Genomic DNA, 19,011 nt, shown 5'->3' on the forward strand with positions numbered 1-19,011 from the left:
ATTTATAAACTGAAGGTTGGAATCACACAAATAGAAAGGTGGTATCAGAAAAGCAGTATCTGGGGGTGCCTGGGTGGCTCAGTGGGTTAAAGCCTCTGGCTTCGGCTCAGGTCATGATCTCAGGGTCCTGGGATCGAGTCCCACATTGGGCTCTCTGCTCAGCAGGGAGCCTGCTTCCTCCTCTCTCTCTCTCTGCCTGCCTCTCTGCCTACTTGTAAAATAAATAAAATATTTAAAAAAAAAGAAAGTTTAATTTTGAATAATAAGTGATAAATCAATAGCAAAAAAAAACACACACAAACATTGGTTGTTTAGTATTCTGAGATGACTTCTTAATTTTTTTTTAAGATTTTATTTGTTTATTTGACAGAGAGAGATCATAAGTAGGCAGAGAGGTAGACAGAGAGAGAGGGGGAAGCAGGGTCCCAGCTAAGCAGAAAGCCCCGATGTGGGACTCGATCCCAGGACCCTGAGATCATGATCTGAGCCGAAGGCAGAGGCTTAACCCACTGAGCCACCCAGGTGCCCCTCTGAGATGACTTCTTTCTTTCATTTGATTTTTAAAAATAATCTCAATATTTATCAAAGTCAAAAAAGTCAAATAGTGGTAAAAGGATTTATAACAAAGTGATTCCTTGACCACCATTCCCAAATTTTGCTACTTTGAGGTAACTGCTTTAAATATTCTGTCTCTGCATTCTTGTATTTACATTTGAATTTCCAAATAAGATAAAGGTAGTGCAATTATTCAAGGCATTGACTTTATATAGGATTTGAAGAACACTCATCCTTTCATGAAGACTCCACCCTAGCAACCTCATCAAATTCTAATCACCTCCCAAAGACCCCCCACCTCTTAATACCATCACACAGGAGGAGTAGGGTTTCTTTTTCTTTTTTTCTGGGGGCAGGGGGTGGGGGGGAGTAGGGTTTCAATATGTTTATACTGGGGGATGAAAACATTTAATCCATGATAGGGTTGTCTTGGGACTTCCATTTAAAACCATCTGGGTAGTCCCATTCTTTCACTGCAATGGCAGTTTTTAGTCTGGAAACTCAGATATTTCATTTCTTAGATAATTTCTTTAATAATTTCCTTTCAACTATTTTTTTTTTCTCTTTTCTCTTTCTGTAACTTCTGATCTTTTGTTGAAATTCCCATACTGATCTAGGACTATTTTCTTCCTTATTTTACATCTTTCTTGTCTTTGGTTTACCTTCAGGGAAAATTCCTTAACTACATTTCCAACTGTTTTAATGAATTTTTAATTTCAGCTATCATATTTTTAATTTCCAAGAGTTATTTCTTACATCATTTTTTAAATGTTACTGTGTTCTTGTTTTAAGAATGCAATATCTTATCTCTCTGAGACTATTTTACAGTTTCTTAAAGTTTTCTGTGTTCCTTGCATTTTATCTGCCTGTTTGGGACGCCTGGGTGGCTCAGTGGGTTAAGTGTCCCACTCTTAAATTTCAGCTCAGGTCATGATCTCAGGGTCGTCAGAGCCTTAAGTCAGGGTCCATGCTTGGCATAGAGCCCACTTAAGATTCTCTCTCTCCCTCCCCCTAAAAGGAAAAAAAGAAGTTTTGCTTTGTGTCACTCTCATTAACTGTTTTCCTCAAATGCCTGGTGCTTATTTGCCATTTGTTCATATTTATATGTGAGACACTATTTTTTTTTTTTAATTTACAAGTGAGGCATGTTTACGTAATAGCCCTTTGTTTCTGAATTCTAGGTTTCATTTTGCCAGCTTTTGTCATCAGAGCATTCCCTAAATTCAGGCTCTGTAAGCCTTTCCTCTAGGACTTGCTCAGTTTCATCTGAGAAGAATCTTTCTGATACCTTGTGGGCCTTCTGAAACTTTTGTAGCTGAGTGGGGAAGTTGCTGAGGGTTTCACCATTCCCCCATAGGGTTAGACTTCACTCCTTTGCTTTCAGTCCCCCTGTTACTTCCCTGATTGCCTGTGCCTAGCTTCCGGATTCTGTGACTCTGCATCAACTGCTTCCTGCAAAGAGAGAGGTCATGGGCCTGACCACTTGTCTTCCCCAAAATAGAGTTGGAGACCTGGAGTTAACCATGCTTCAGACATTCAGATAGCCCTTTTGCCCCCTAGATTCTCATCCACAGGTCATAGGAGCCTTATGTCTCCAATTTATGAGCCTTTTTGAAATCTCATGGGACAAGCTTTCCACTGTACTATGGCTTCTTAGGAACACAGGCTTTCCTTTTTCTTTTCTGCCAAATTTTTGACCATTCTGCCATTTGTGCTCTACCTTCATTCCATGTAAGGGTTGTAGATGTCTTTTAGATTTACTGAATCTTATTCTCTTTTTTTTCTTTCTCTTTCTTCTTTTTGCCCTTATGCTAAATTTGAGAGAAAAAAGGGTTGGAGGGGTACCTGGGTGGTTTAGTCATTAGGTGTCTGCCTTCGACTGGGGTCATGGTCCTGGGGTCCTGGGATCGAGCCCCACATCGGGCTCTCTGCTGGGCAGGAAGCCTGTTCCCCTCTCCTACTCCACCTGCTTGTGTTCCCTCTCTCACTGTGTCTCTCTCCGTCAAACATATAAATAAACAATCTTAAAAAAAAAAAAAGGAGGGATTGGAAAGACACATATTTCACCTATAAATTCACTACTTACTTAAACTAGTCCCAGCCCAGAACTTTTCCTGGACCTAGAATAATCTTGAGAGAACTGGTTGCTAGTTTTGCTAAAAGAGAAGTACAATTTATAAACAATATTTTTATTAAAACGTAATTTTCAGTAATTTATAAGCATATCAGAGTGAGTTTCCTATGTATTTATTTTTATATTCTCAATGCATGAGATAAGTAAATGTTCAATATTGAATAAATTGAATACATGAGGGGCGCCTGGGTGGCTCAGTGGGTTAAAGCCTCTGCCTTTGGCTCAAGTCATGATCTTGGGGTCCTGGGATCAAGCCCTGCATCAGGCTCTCTGCTCAGTGGGGATCCTGCTTCCCTCTCTCTCTCTACCTACTTGTGATCTCTCTTTCTCTGTCAAATAAATAAAAATCTTAAAAAAAAATCGAATACATGAATTAATGAAGCAACTAAAATATCTGTTTCTGTATGTGTGTGTATACACACACACACACACACACACACACACAGACTGCATAGTACAAAGTTCCTATTTAGGTAACAAGAAAAGTTTTCTGCCTCACCATATCCAGATATGATTTATTATGATAACATATTTATGAATTTAGTAGCTAAGGAGAAAGAATATTCACTTCAGGGCACCAAAGTTGTATCATTTATATTTGTATAACAGGTTCAATTTTTATTAGTGATGCTTTTCCTAATGTGCCTTTGAAAATATTGTGACTTAACATGATATTTAGAACCAATGAATACTTTAGTCCACTTTCATTTCATTTTCTTCCTTTAGGCAAGTAATCTTATTGCTAATAGAAATATCAAAAATAGAAATATCAAATAGAAATATCAAATATTGCTAATAGAAATATCAAAATATCAAAAAATCAAATATAGAAATATCTATTGCTAATAGAAATATCAAACAGTATAACGTACAATTTATATATGTATTTATTTATTCTTATACTACCAACTGTAAATATTTTACCAGTGTTCTCCAGAAAAACAGAAGATATTTATCACATTATATATAATTATATTGTATAATATAAACAAAATTACATATTAATTAATTTTAAGGACTTGACATATAATTATGGGGGCTAATAAGTTCAACGTTCATAGGACAGATTGGCAGGCTGTAAACTCAGGCAGAAGTTGATGCTATAGTTTGAGGCAACATTTTTTCTTCTCTGGGAAACTCCAATATTTGCTTTAAGCCTTCAAATGATTAGATGAGACTCACCTATGTTATTGAGGGTAACATCCTTCACCCAAAGTCAACTGATTTAGTTGTTAACCACATCTGCAAAATACCTTTGCAGAAACACCTAGAATAGTGTTTGATTAAGTAACTGGGTACTATAGCCCAGTCAAGTTGATAGATAATAACTATCACAAACATCAGTGGAGAACCTTGTTGACGTGTGTCATCCAGGATAAGAAAATGGCTAGTCACTTCTCATAGCTTTTATAAATTAAATAAAAACATGAAAGGAAAACTATTATAAATAAGCCCATAGTAAATATAAGTATATTCATTTTAAATGACTCTTAATATCTGAGTGAAGGTCATGATGATTTTTTTTTCTGCTACAAATGTTAGAGAGCAACCCAAAAGGCACTTTCTCTATTAATAAATACAAACAACAATAAAACCAGGGAAGAACTATCTAAGAAAATGAAATTGATGGTATAGTCTCTTAAGTTGAAATGAAGCTGAATAAATGGGAAAAAAAGATAATTCACAGAATATTCATAAAGAAAATTGAGACCAAATGGATGAACTATAAAGAAAATTTTAATTTAAAAGCCTAGAATAAGGCAAAGTTTGGAAATTATTAGTGCATCTAATAATCACTATAAAGAGCATAATGTGATACAAAAATATCAACAAAACAATTCACTGAGCAATCAGATATGAAAACACTTTTAAGAAAAATATGAGTATAATCTTGGAAAGTAAATGACAAAGAAATCAAACTTAGTGAAAATTTCCAACAAATAAGAGAATTATTATTATTAGATAATAATGTCGGAGGAACAGCAGTTGAGAGAAACTGCAGGGCTGGAATTGACAAAACTTGTTTTAAAAAATATATAGAGAGAAACAATAATCTCTTATGGCTTTTTGACTGGGCCTGAGAATTAAATTGACCTAGACAGATTAAATAGAGAAAAGCAGGCAGATTTACATGTTTTATGTGAAAGGGTAGCCCTCAAAAGGGAGTGAAGACTCCCGCAAAGGCAAAACCTACATGCTTTTATATTGGTTTGAATGAAAGAGGCAACTGTGGAGAAGTAACTAAACTAAGTATTGTGGGGGACTAAAAGAAGATAAGAGTTAGTTTAACAGGGTCTGTTTGGACAGAATTCACTAGGCTTTAACTCCCTGTGGAAGGATGTTTCTTCTCTCTTGGTATAGGGAAGGCATCTTTCACATCAGAGTTTTGTCTCCTGTTTTCAGGAAGAAAAGGAGAGATTAGAATATCCTTCTTGCACCTGCCATTTTAGCAAGTGCCTTTAACTCAAAATAATCTTGATGCCAAAGTGATTTATTTTGGGGTGTCATATTCTGCCATCCTTGACTTTTGAAGAATAATTTTGCTGGAGATAGAATACTAAGTTGGTGGGTTTCTTTTCTTTAAACACTTTAATTATGCCACTTACTCTCTTCTTGCTTGAATTCTTTCTGAAGAGAAGTACAATCTAATTTCTATACTTCTTCTTCTAGAGGTAAGATTTTCTTTTCTTCTGGCTTCTTCAGGTTTTCTCCTTTTTTTTCTTTTTAAAATTTTCTATGGTTTGAATATGATATGCCCTAGGTGTAGGGTTTCTGGTATTTATCATGCTTGCTGTTCTCGAGCTTCCTCAATTTTGGAAAATTCTCCACCATTATTACTTCAGATATTGTTTCTGTTCCTTTCTCTCTTGTTTTCCTTTTGGCATCACTGTGGTGTGCATGTTCTACCTTTTGTAGTTACCCCATAATGCTTAGATACTCTGTTCCTTTTTTTTTTTTTTTCATTCTTTTTCTTTTACTTTTCAGTTAGGGAAGTTTCTATTGATATATTTTGGTATAGCTTTAAGCTCACTGATTTCTTTCCTTAGCCATGTCCAGTCTAGTGATGAACCCATCAAAGTCATTCTTCATATCTGTTAGTATGTTTTTTTAATACCTAGCATTGCCTTTTAATTCTTTACAAAAGTCTCCAGCTCTCTGCTTACATTGCTTACATTATACCATCTTTTCTGCCATTTTCTTCCATTAGAGCTCTTAGGATATTAATCATATTCTAAATTCTCAGTCTGAAAATTCCAAAATCTCTGTATATCTGAGTTTGGCTTTGTCTCTTCAGATAACACTGTTTTTCTTCATCTTTTAATAGACTTTGTAATTTTTTGTTTAAAGCAGACACGATGTATCAGATAAAAGAAACTAATGCAAATAAGCCTTTAATATGAGGTTTTATGTTTATCTAGCTGTGAGTTAGTCAGTGTTTACTGTTTTCTGTATCTATAGATGTTAGAGGCTAAAATTTTATTCAGTGTCCTTGTTTTTTGTCTCCCTGTTGTTTTTCCCTAGAGACCAGTTTTTTTTTTTAAGATTTTATTTATTTATATGACAGATGGAGATCAGAAGCAGGCAGAGAGGCAAGCAGAGAGAGAGGGAGATAGGAGGCTCCCTGCTGAGCAAAGAGCCCAATGCAGAGCTCGATCCCAGGACCCTGAGATCATGACCTGAGCTGAAGGCAGAGTCTTAACCCTCTGAACAACCCAGGCACTCCTAGAGACCACTTCTTAAATGGAAATATAAATGCTTCAGTTATAATCCACTGTTATTATACAGGAGTCTTTTTGATATGGTTAGTAAGGTATAGGGGAAGAGATGCATTCTATAATCCTGTATTTGGGTCTGAGTCTTTTCATGGCACTGTGCCCTATGACCTTCACAAGTGCTTCTCAGCTTTCTTCCCCATGCCTCCTTAGATGAGATAGAATATGGCAGTTGGGGGCTGGAGGTGGGTATTTCCCTTCCTTGTGTGGAAAGATAGAGGAGGTTATAATTGGGTATTTCCCTTCTCCTATGTCAGTTCAACTCTGGTAAAACCCAAGTTGGTTAGGCTGTGGAAAAATAGTTTTCCTTGAGAGCAGACCTTTTTTAAAGGAAAACTGAATGCTGTGACTTTTTCTATTATCCTGCTAGATAGAAGCATGAAGGGATTTTTCTCTGATCTTCACCCTGAGAACCTGGTGGGTCTCTTGGGAATAAACAAGAAAGTGTGGGGGGAATCCCCCTAAACATGGGCCCCAGAAGTTTTGTCTCCTAAACTTGTCTAGGCTTTGTCTCCAGCAAGTAGTCAATTACTCTTAAAGTGTTCTTACTAGTTGTTGAATCCAGTGGAGGCTTCTGCTGCCAATAAGCAGTAAGTGTGTATTAACCTATTTCTCTCATTTTGGGGGTGATGGTTTGCCCTGTAACCTCAATTCTCTGGTGGATCAAAGAAGACTTGTTAATTTTCAATGCATGCACTATTGTTCCTTATTGAATCTTCTACTAAGGCACATTCATTGTTATTATTTTTATACCTTAAAATGTCTAGATTGTTGTTCTACAGAAATTAAACAGTAAAAGTAAAAATACTTACTGCATTGAAAAAGCCATTGAATAAGATAAACTACAACCTACAGGGGCATGTTTTAAATGATATATATATAATACCTTCTATGACATATAGCAGGAGTATTAGCAGTAGAAAATTTTTTTCCCAAGGAAATTTTATGTGGAACTCTACTTATTTAACAGATCACGTCCTTTAATGCTCAGTCAAGGACATTGTTCTGACAATAGTTTTTCATTTATTCAATTCATTTATTGAGTACCTACTATATACCAGGCACTATTTGAGACACTGGGATATGTTGGTCAACAAAATAACCATAGATTCTTATACCCACAATACCTGTAGTGCCCAAATATAGTTTGGGACCTAGGTTACATTAGGGTCCCTATGTTCTGATGGATCAGTTCAGAGCCTGCAGAAAGTCCTTAATGAAATCTGTTTTACCAATGTTTCACTGTTCCCTCAACTTGAGAAATGGCATGAGACTATGATGCTTACCTAATGCTAGTGCTACAATTTTTTGACCTCATTAATTTCTATCCAACTTGCTGAGATCTTAGAGTTTTTAAAATTACCTTCAGATGCAGGGAAGCCTGTGGCAATAATCTTAAAACTTTGAGTATGTGGAGGACCTGGGTTGCTCACTTGGTTAATCGTCTGCCTTTGGTCATAATCCCAGCGTCCTGGGATCGAATCCTGCATAGGGGAGCCTGCTTCTCCCTCTGCTGCTCCCCCTGCTTGTGCTCTCTCTCTCCCTTCCTCTCTCTCTCTCTCTCTCTCTCTGTGTCAAATAAATAAATAAAATCTTTTTTAAAAAAGTTTGGGTATGCTAAACTTTTTACAATGAATTGATGAAGGTAAGAAGTATTCTTTTAGCCTTCTTTTTATTTTTTTTAATGAAGCATTTTTATAGATTTTCATCCTATAGACAACCATTGATTTTTTTTTCTTTTTTTTTCTGTTCTCTATTCAAGAATATAAAATAATGCTTTTTCATGTTATGCCTTCAGGAACTCTGTTACACAGCATGTGCAGATAATATAACACAACTTATAAAGTTATAGTTTCCAGATGCTGCATAAAGTTAAAATATAAAACATAATAACATAGGTAATGCTTTTAAAGAGGAAATTCTGTTTTCAAAATCTTCCAAATTATTTGTTTTCAAAAGCATGCAAAGAAGAAAGTGTATTGATAGAAGTGTGGCTGGAGATATTGGGAAACAACAGTGGATTGTGAGAATGCTATAAAACATTACACGGTAGGAAACTGTCAAGAAAATATAAACTATTATACAACTCTGTTAATAGAAACTTTATTTCTAATTCAAGACCATTCTAACAATCTATGTGGGATAGTGCAAGGAGAGCAGATAAATAATTTTAGGACAATATTTTAATTGTCTCTCTAGTCTCAAACAAAGACTTCTAAGATAATGGGTGCTTAGAAAGAATTTGAGATTTATTAGTCCTCAGAGCCACATTAGGCAAAGAATACATTGGTAAGTACCCAGCAGCTTACCTAAGGCTCCTGAATGGCTTCTCTCTGACCCATTCTGTGACTCTCCTTTTCTATCCAGGTTAATGGAACATCAGTAGAGAAAGAATAACTTTCACATTGGAAAAAGCATGCATCTTGTTGTTCACTTCCATATGTTAGTCTTAAGTACCTTATATCCCATGATCTTGCAGTGTTGTTCTGCAAGAGAATAAAATTTTGCATGAAGAATGTTTGTCTTGGGCCTTATGCAGGAAGGGTCTTATTCAAAGTACTAAAAATTTCTTTTAAGATAATTTCATATGTTATGGCTGGAGCTCAAGAACATGACTTCAAATGATATTATAAACCTTCTGAAAAAGATATATACACACAGATATATACTTATAAATATGCACATATATTTATCTATGTTGTGTGAGATAAAACTATTTTAAAAACAGGAGAATGATTAACTCTAGAATCAGGAAAATAGTTATCCTTAGGTTATAGTGAGGTGGACGAAATTTTGATAAGCTTCATAGGGCTCTAAGGAAGGGACAAGTTAATATCTCTTTTGTAAGCTGAACAGTGAGCTTATGGGAATTGATTTTACATATGATCTACTTCATTTTAAAATGTGAAAAAATGAAAGTCACACATAAGAAGTGTTACATCATAAATGTCTGATTTTTTTTCCAGTGGAATTTATCTATGACACCAGTAAGGATTCTAATACCATCTCAAAGCAACATTTTGATGGACAAAATGTCATAATCTTTTTTTTTTCTTTCAGTCCGAAAGGATATAGTTCGCATCCTCCCCAGTTTAGATGTTGAAGTCAAAGACATTACTGACAGTTATGATGCCAACTGGTTTCTTCAGCTGTTATCTACGCAAGATCTCTTTGAAATGACCAGTAAAGAGTTCCCCATAGTGGCTGAAGTCATAGAGGCACCTCAGGGAAATGAGCTGCCCAGAAGCACTTTACAGCCTGGGAAAACCATTGTGATCCACAAAAAGTACCAGGCATCGAGAATCTTAGCTTCAGAAATTCGAAGCAACTTTCCTAAAAGGCACTTCTTGATCCCCACTAGTTATAAAGGCAAATTCAAGCGGCGACCTCGGGAGTTCCCAACTGCCTATGACCTTGAGATAGCAAAGAGTGAAAAGGAGCCTCTCCACGTGGTGGCCACCAAAGCCTTTCATCCCCCTCATGATGAGCTATCATCCGTATCTGTCGGGGACCAGTTTCTAGTGCATCACTCACAGACGACTGAAGTCCTTTGTGAGGGAATCAAAAAAGTGGTGAATGTTCTGGCCTGTGAAAAAATCCTCAAAAAATCCTATGAGGCAACACTGCTCCCTTTGTACATGGAAGGAGGTTTCGTAGAGGTGATTCACGATAAGAAACAGTACCAGATTTCTGAGCTCTGTGCACAGTTCCACTTGCCCTTCAATGTGAAGGTATCTGTGAGAGATCTTTCCATTGAAGAAGACATTTTGGCTGCTACACCAGGACTGCGGCTGGAGGAAGCTATCACAGACTCTTATCTACTCATAAGTGACCTTGCCAGCCCCAAGGTGTGCTGGGAAATTCCTGTCAGCCGCTTAAATATGACTGTTCAGCTAGTTAATAGTTTTTCTGGGGACACAGGATCAGTTCTAGTCAGGAGTCTGGTTGAAGAGATCACCGAAGAACAGTATTACATGATGCGAAGATATGAAGGCTCTTTTTCCCACCCCCCACCTCGCCCTCCCAAACATCCCTCAGTGGAGGAAACAAAGCTAACCCCGTTCACCTTAGCAGAAAACAGGGCTGTGGGTCTGCTTAAGTCTCCCAAGGTAAGGCTATGATTTTGTAGTTTTTCCTTTTTAGCATTTTTCTTGAGGCAGTTTATTTCAAGTCTCCTCCAAGTTTGTTTTTTGCTTACTTTTCTTTCTTTCATGCCATATTTGAAATGAGCCTTTCTGATGCACAGTAGATGAATGAACATCAACAGAGCATAAGCTGTTGCAGCATTTTGTATTTTGATGCTTAACCAGTAGATGTGACAAGAAGTTTGTATTGAATTAGAAATAGCAGGGATGACATTTGGATGTGATGACCCAAACTGCCGTCTCAATGGATCTTGGTAATTAGGAATGTTTGATAAGGTTCCTCAGAAGCAAATCTCTTTTATTTTGGAAGTGCTGTTCTTTTTTCTAGGTAGAGTTGTTTTAATACTTCATCCAGGAAATGAGCATACAATAAACTCCCTTCTTCGGGGGGGTTACCAGTAGCATGCATCTATAACACATGTCTTCATTTTGTTTTATGTGCAAAAAGATGTAAAAATATCTTGGCAGAACTGTGTGTGAGCATATGAGCATCTGCCCACATTCTGTCTATCTGAGGATTGTAATCTTTAACAGTTCTATTGAAAAACAAAATCAATAAAATTGCAGACAGTGTGAGATCATAACAGAATCAACAACTCCATAACCATTGGAAAGATTTTGGGAAGGGAGGGGTTTCAGCTTCATTTCTACTTAAAGTCTTTGCTTCTTGAAAACTGCCTGCTGTGTGCCTGGAAAGCACTTGCCAGTACACCATGGAGTGTTAGGTCGTTTATCTGGCCGGCAGTGGTGCTGTAGTGTGTGGAAGGAGTGCATTCTGGCCTGGCAGATGTTGTTCGAGCAGCTTGGGGAAACAAAGCAATTAGTAAAACAAAGAGAGATGCTGTGTTTACTCTCTATACTCAGGAATGATAGCAGCCTCAGGCTTCAAGTATGTGGGTATGAAAATACTTTTAATTCTACATTTCAAAGAGTGCATTCTGAGTGTATGCTGGATAAATTTGGAAAGAATCTTCAAGCTCATCTTCAGAAGAAAGATAAAAGGAGCAGAAATTTCCTCTCCAGAAAAAACAATCTTGAAGGAGTCATTTTAAATTAAAAAATTGTTCCCAAATAATGTTGATTAACAGGTTGCCATTAATGTGGAGTGTGTCTGACTTCTACTGTTTGATATATTTTTATTGCTGAATGGAATGATGTGAGAGATGGAATGCTGGTCTCATTTTTAGTGGTAGATAGAATAATTCCCCCCCCACCCCCTCACCCCCCGCCGCAATACGTTCCCAAGATGTTCATGCCTAATCTTCCAGAACTTGTGACTATGTTACATTAGATGGCAAAATAGACTTGGTACATGTGCTCAAAATTAAGGATTTTGAGATGAGGAGATTATTTTGGATTAACCAGATAGGTCCCACTTAGTCACAGATCCTTAAAAGAACCTTTCCCAATTGAAGTCAGGGTCAGAGAGAGATGTGACTCAGGAGAATGGTCACAGGGAGACAGTGTTGTGCCTTTGAAGATGAAGGAAGGGAGAACTGAGTCAGGGGATGCAGGTAGTTTCTAGATGCTAGAAAATTCAAGAAAACATTCTCCCCTAAAGCCTCCAGAAAGGAACACAGCTCTGATGTGATTTTGGAATATAGGTGAGGTATGGTGGAGTGAGGTCTGGAGCTGATGACTAGGAAAGATTCAGCCAGTCTTTTGTTCCCTCATCAGCTCTGTCAACACCTTCATTTTAGCCAATGAGACTTATGTAGGATTTCTGACTTACAGAACCGTAAGATAATCAATTTGTATTGTTTAAGGCACCAAGTTTATGTTACAGCAGCAATAGAAAGCTAATATAAGACAGAAGTTAAGCATGAGGAATAAGTAAAAACTTTGCATAGAAAAATCTATATTTAAGTTAGAATTTTTTTTTTTTTGCAAAGTGCCTTTTCTTTTTCTTTTTCTTTTTAATGAATTTATTAGCTCATGTACCCATGGGGAACCTAAGGGTACAGCTAACTGTCCTAAGGACAGTTGGAAGGAGAATTTTGAATGTGGCCAAAGTGGATTTTGCTTTTCATCACAGAGTTATTTTCACAGACTAGTTTTACTCATACAAGGCACACTATGATGATGGTTCCAGCATCATATGTTCTCCCACTTGAGAAGAATATCATCTCTTTGTTTGTTTCCATTTTAAAAAGAGGGGGACTTTGGAGGACCTGCCTATTTCCTGGTTCAGTCAATTCATTGGCTGTCCCAACTTACAGTCAAAACTGATGGGGAAGGGAATGAGGACTGGTGTCTCAAATGGTAGAGATAAGTGTGTAGTATGTGAAGAACTGGAGATATCTGTTACAGTCAGAAAGGAAGGAGTTGAAAATCCTAAACTACTAAGAAAGCATTCATAGAAAAAATATGGGCTACAAGTTTTAATATGGGCTACAAGTCATTTAATATGGGCTACAAGTCATTTCATAGAATGTCAGATGAAAATGATCCAAGTGTTTTATTAGGAGAGAAACTCACAGAACAACAAGTTACACCTAGGTTACTGACTTGGAGAAACCCTCAGATCCCCTCCTCAGTTTCTCCTTTATTCACACAAATGGCCACAATCACAATACTTCTGACACCAGATATGTGAGTTTTCTGACACCAAACAGGTTGCTGACACCAAGTGGGTGTCCTAAAACTTAACTCAATTCTGAAACTACTTACTTGGAGATAGTGTCCGATGCCACATGTTAAGGGCTCAGTCCCTCAAGTCTGATCCCCACTTTAGATGCTAATTGCAAGTAGTAGGTCCTCGGGTTACCTACAACTTCTATCTGAGAAGGCTACAAATTGGAGTTCCCACAAGCCCCTCCTTAGGTTCAGTGAGCTCCCTAACATGGCTCAGCAAACTCAGGAATTGGGTTTACTAGTTTATTAAAGGACGCGATAAAGAATAAAGATAAATAGTCAGAGGAAGAGATATGAAGGGCAAGGTCTGGTAGGGTCTTGAACATTGGAGCTTCTGTCCTGTATAGTTGGGATACACTATCCTCCTGGTATATGGAAATGTTTGCTAGCCTGGAAGCTCTCCAAATCCCATACTTTTGGGATTCTTGTGGAGGCTTCCTCACCTAGGAATGATCAATTATTAGCTCCATTTCCAGTCCCTCTCCCCTCTCTGGAGAATTCCAGAGTGGACAGTGGTGGAAGGGCTGACAATTCCAAGCTTCTAATTATGGGGTAATTTTTCTGGTGAACAGCCTCCATCCAGAAGCCCATCCAGTGTCACCTCATTAGAACAAAAAAATATTCCTATTACCCAGGAAATTCCAAAGGATTTAGGAACTCTGTATCAGGAACCAAGGATAGAGACCAGTATATACATTTCCTAGTATCTCACAGTTACTAAAATAAAACTAATGCAATCTTTGACTAAATTCATATGTGTAGGATTCCAGATCAACTTAATAATCACTAACTGCTAGTTCACTGGTCAGACCATACAGGGATTCTTTTGTCTATTTCTGAATCTCACTTCTTTTTAATTTAATTTAATTTTAAGATTTATGTATTTCAGAGAGAGAGAGAGAGAACACACAAGCGGGAAGGGTAGAGAGAAAGAGAGAATCTCAAGCAGACTCCGTGCTGAACATGGAGCCTGACATGGGGCTCGACCTCAGGACACTGAGACCATGACCCGAGCCGAAACCAAGAATCAGATGCTTAACTGACTATGCCACCCAGGCACCCCTCTGAATCCCACTTAAAGAATATTGAGTCATAGAAGTTTGTTAAATGTTGAATTATTTGTTAAGATGTTAAAAAATCCCAAAGCCATTTTCATCTGAGAAATAGTTGAGGGAACTGCGTGATTAAACTTGAATGATATTGTTGTATACATTTAAGGAGCTACTCTGTGGCAAAGAATACATTCCTTTTTTTTTTTCTTTCATTAAAATATATTTTAAAAAAATATATTTAGTTGACAGACAGAGATCACAAGTAGGCAGAGAGGCAGGCAGAGAAAGAGGGGGAAGCTGGCTCTCCTCCAAGCAGAGACCCCAAGGCGGGGATCGATCTAGGACCCTGAGATCATGACCCGAGCCGAAGGCAGAGGCTTAACCCACTGAGCCACCCAGGCGCCCCCAAAGAATAGATTCTTATTTTATATCACAACATTGGCTGAGAGTCAAAGGAAAGACAATTATGGTGTGTAATATGTGGGAATAGATTCCTTGTCCCCTAAAAGGTGAAAGCAGAAGCTAAGAAACCCTAGGTCAGAGATATTATCAGGACACTTGAGCTCAGCTGAAAGTTTATCAGTCTGTTGAGAAGGGTCAATAATTCTTTGTTTATAAGTAGTTTCACCAATGCTAGTGTAGTAGATAAAGAATTATATTTTCTCTGAAATCACTTAAAATGGGAGAGAATGCTACAATTTACCTGTGCTCAGACCTACTGACCTCATTTTCAACACTTTTTCCTATCATGAAGATAGAAATCTGCTTAGCAGATCATTTTTGAAATACAAACAGAAGCTCTGTCAGTTTCTGCATAATCTACTTGAAAAGTCTTGCAACCAACTATTTCTTATCATCACAGTGTCATCCGTTCATATATTTCTTTTATGTTTCTTCTCATATCTACATTAAAGCTCTTCTATCTATGTATGCTTTTAGAAGTGATCGGTTAAAACACTTTTTATACTCCACAGGCAGGAAGCAGTCATTGAAAACAAGCCTCTAAGATTTTAACTTGCATATGGAATATTGCTTTAAACTCGGAGGGCTGTTCAGAGTTTAAATATTCAAACCCACTTAACTCCTTAAAATACCTTATTCTATATGTAGATAAGAATATCTTATGCCTTCCCAGTGGGTCATTACTTTTCCGAGATCATTTCTTGCACTGTGAGACAACAGGACGGATGTATGTGCTACCTGAAAGTACAGATATCCACCGCCAGTGATGAACCCTACAGGGTTCATCTAAGAAGTTTAGAAATTAAGACTGTATGAGGACAGGTTATAGAGACTAGGTTAAATAGAAAGAACTGTTTTCCAGGGTAGCATTGCAACTGCTCTCTAGCTTGAGCAATGCCTAGAATAAGGAAGGATCGACTGTAGTAGTGCTTTGAAAATTTTAATATGGATATGAGCAGGGGCAGGTGTAGGGTGTGTGGGCGGTAGATATCCCCCAAGATAACAGCACATCTTGAGACATAGGAAGTTTTCCATGGAAGGACTTTATTGTTTTGAAAACGTGGTAACCGTTAGGGGGAATAATGGATGGGGTCTGAACAAAGGGATGAAAATGTCCTGAGTGATCCCTCAACATTCTTTTTGGGCTTAGGACAGTGTAGACATAACATCTTTAAGATCTTTGCATTCTGTTTCTTCATCAGATGAGAATGGTGTCATAAAATGGCTAAATAAATGGCTGGGCTTAAAATTGTTTTCTACATGGCAATGTTGTGGGGCAGACTCTCCTTTCCTGAGGGTTAGTTCCTATGTCAGAAGTAGTTTCAGATAGTTTGAAAGAACATGTACTCACTGGGGTTTTTGCCTGTCGTGGATATATATGGCTATGACTTCTGAGTGCCACATAGGAGAAATGTAACTTCTGTCTTCTGATGAAAGGGCCTATAACCAGATAGAAAAACAAACCTTTGGTTGAAAGATGAGATATTCCACTCCTTCAGAGACTGCACCTGGGACCAGAAATCTTGCATTTCACTAACTCTCTTTGGCCATTTAATGCCCAAGTGTCTACTTTGCTGCCGGAATTTCTAGATTTCTGTCGGGCAAGAACACCCACAGGAGACATTAAGGCAAAGAGCAAGGGAGGCAGTAATGGTAAGGTGGTGTGATTTGAGCAGAAAACAAGCCCGGTACCAGAATTAGAGTGAGAGCTGAAAAAGACAGAGGGAAGCAGTAGTTTCTGGGAGGTGCAGAGACAACACTTCACCAGCTGCTAATGGGTGCTAAGACTCACTTCTGATCCAGTGTGACAGTTAGTGGCTGAAAAGTGTTAAAGAAACCACGCTCCTAGGGTAAATCTAAATTGTTAGAGAATAGTATTATATCCTGTGCTTTTGTTTGTGTTAACCTGATGGAGTATAAAGACATTAAGAGTGTTTGGGTTTGTAACCAACTCTACAGTTCTGAAGATTATCTACGTGTGATGCATTCTCTCCATCTCACATAGAAGCTGTACGTCTGTTTCCCTGTGAATAGGGAAAAGTAAGATTTTAGCAGTCTTCAGAGACCAAAGGCAAAAAATGGTGGAACATGGGCATACATAAAAAGCTGGGATTTTAAATCTGAGAAATAAAAAAGAGGGAACTTATGATCTTCCTTTAAAATGTTGACAAATTTAACATATTTCCAGCAGATATTTGAGCTGTCCTCAAGGTTAAGGCACATACAGATTAAGACACCATGGGTTTTGAGTTGCCCAAGATCTGCAGCCTAATTTAAAGGCATGAGCCTGTAAACAGCCAACTATAGTAGGAGCAAGTAAAAAAAGTGGGAGGAGAAGGGAAAGGATGAATAAAGGAAGTGCTGAGTTGAAAATTAGCCAAACTCAAGTTCCAGCTGACACCCTGCAGGTAGAACTCTGTACTCAATAGGAAGTGTGGAATAGTTATAGGTTCTTTTTGTGCTTTTGGAAGTGAGAAAGTAAACAGTACTTTTGAAGTTTTCTTCTGGTATAATGTATACTATATTAAAACTTACAGCTGGACAGCCAAAGAATGGCTTAAATGACTTTTAAATGAAAAAAATTAGTTAAAGTCAGGCATTAAGGAGAGATGGCCTGATTTTCAGGAAATGTCAACCAAAAAATGAATGTTATTCAACTAATAATAAAATACTCATTTTCTCTAGAGAGTTTATGTCCAAAGAACACTGTTTTCCTTCTGCGAGGCTGAAGTGTAATCCTACTCGGAAATTCTTGAATTAACCAAACTTTTGGCCCTCCTTGAGTTTTCAACTGACAATATTCTCAGCAGGGGAGTGAGGAAAGACTGATGAAAAACATTAGTGAATATTGCTCCTTGCCTCCCTCTCCCATCTGTGGAGTCAAGAACTAAATACATCACCGCATATGTGATTATCACGTTTTTAGTGTTAGTGGTTATTATTTTTTAGCCACACACACAAAAAAAAGTCATTTAAAACATTTGTTTATTTTTCCAGTGGATTGGCAAAATGATTGAAAGAAATTTATAGTAAATCATTTCACATTAGATTTCTGGCTTTTACAAAGATTAGGTTAGTTTTCATTTTTAAAAAATATTCATAACCTAGAAATCCCTGTTTAGAAATGACCAGTTATCACTAAAGAATTAGTAATTTGAAATGCTGAGTGCACAGTATATATAAAGTAAGGGCATGTGAATTACCCACTTCCTGTAATCCCTATAGGGATTCATTGATTCATTGAGTTGAGTGTTGGCTCACTAGATATTTAAGTTCTGTTGTTTGAGCTCACTACCTTCAATTTCATTTTTTAAATTTTTAAAAAATCTAAAGAGTAGTTGGAGAAATCTAGAGGAGGTTAGGTTAGTTCCAGCTGGCTGTGCATTTTCAAAAACTGATTTATCTGAGTTTTCCATTTCTATATCAGTTCTGAATTCATTTTAGAATAAAAACCTTACCTAGAAATAAATTGATAGGACATAAGCTATATATTTGAGCAAATAAGTTTTGCTACAACTCAGTTTCTTGGAAGTGAACCATTACTTTTAATCTTTTGGTGGTGTTTCCAAGCCTATATAAATGAAAACTTTTATGTTTTGTTTCCCAAACCAAATTTCCTGGGTAAATGTTAAGATAGAAAATGAGCACGAGAGTACTATGAAAAAATGCTTAAAGAGAGTCCTCCTAAAATGAGTATTTTTTTTTAATTTGATAAGTAGAAAACTGAAGAAGAAAAAGATTTATCTCAATACTAGAGGAGAGTAGTAAGTAAAAATGAACATAGAATTTAAGAGACTAGAGGTCCATAAAAACTCTAAAAATTCGGAGAGAGATATGATTCATGCTAATGCATTATTTAAGGACAATCTTTCAGCCAGCCTATTATAGCACTAAAAAAATTTTTTTATCGTACTTTTTCCAGAATCTAACTTCAATATGATCGTGATGTCTTGGAAAATGTCTACCTAGTGCTTAGTTATCAATATACACTTCTAATAAAACAAGTTGCTTTTAGCTATTTTGTAAGACATGCCATTGTTTAAGATATTTACCATGAACAAATCACATAGCTAATTTAAAACCTGGTGAGGAGAGAAAAAAATAAGAGGAAATCCTATAAGATCATAAGGCCATTGACTACAAAATTAGTCAAATGGAATATACATATATATATATGCATATATATATAAATAACAATAAACTTATTATACAGTACTTGTGGTCTATTATATATATATACATGTATATACATATAT

The 19,011-nt window shown here is 37.0% G+C and overlaps 1 protein-coding gene across 1 annotated transcript in view; it reads left to right on the forward strand.

Moving 5' to 3' along the window:
- The window catches only part of THEMIS (thymocyte selection associated), a 194,597-nt gene that overhangs the window by 91,526 nt on the left and 84,060 nt on the right, over nt 1–19,011 (forward strand). The window contains exon 4 of the mRNA XM_080807157.1: nt 9,523–10,571. Within this exon, the coding sequence (XP_080663283.1) occupies nt 9,523–10,571 (1,049 nt within the window). The remainder of the gene's footprint in view (nt 1–9,522; nt 10,572–19,011) is intronic.

Source organism: Martes martes, assembly GCF_963455335.1.
Source record: "Martes martes genome assembly, chromosome: 6".
Taxonomy (NCBI): Eukaryota; Metazoa; Chordata; class Mammalia; order Carnivora; family Mustelidae; genus Martes; species Martes martes.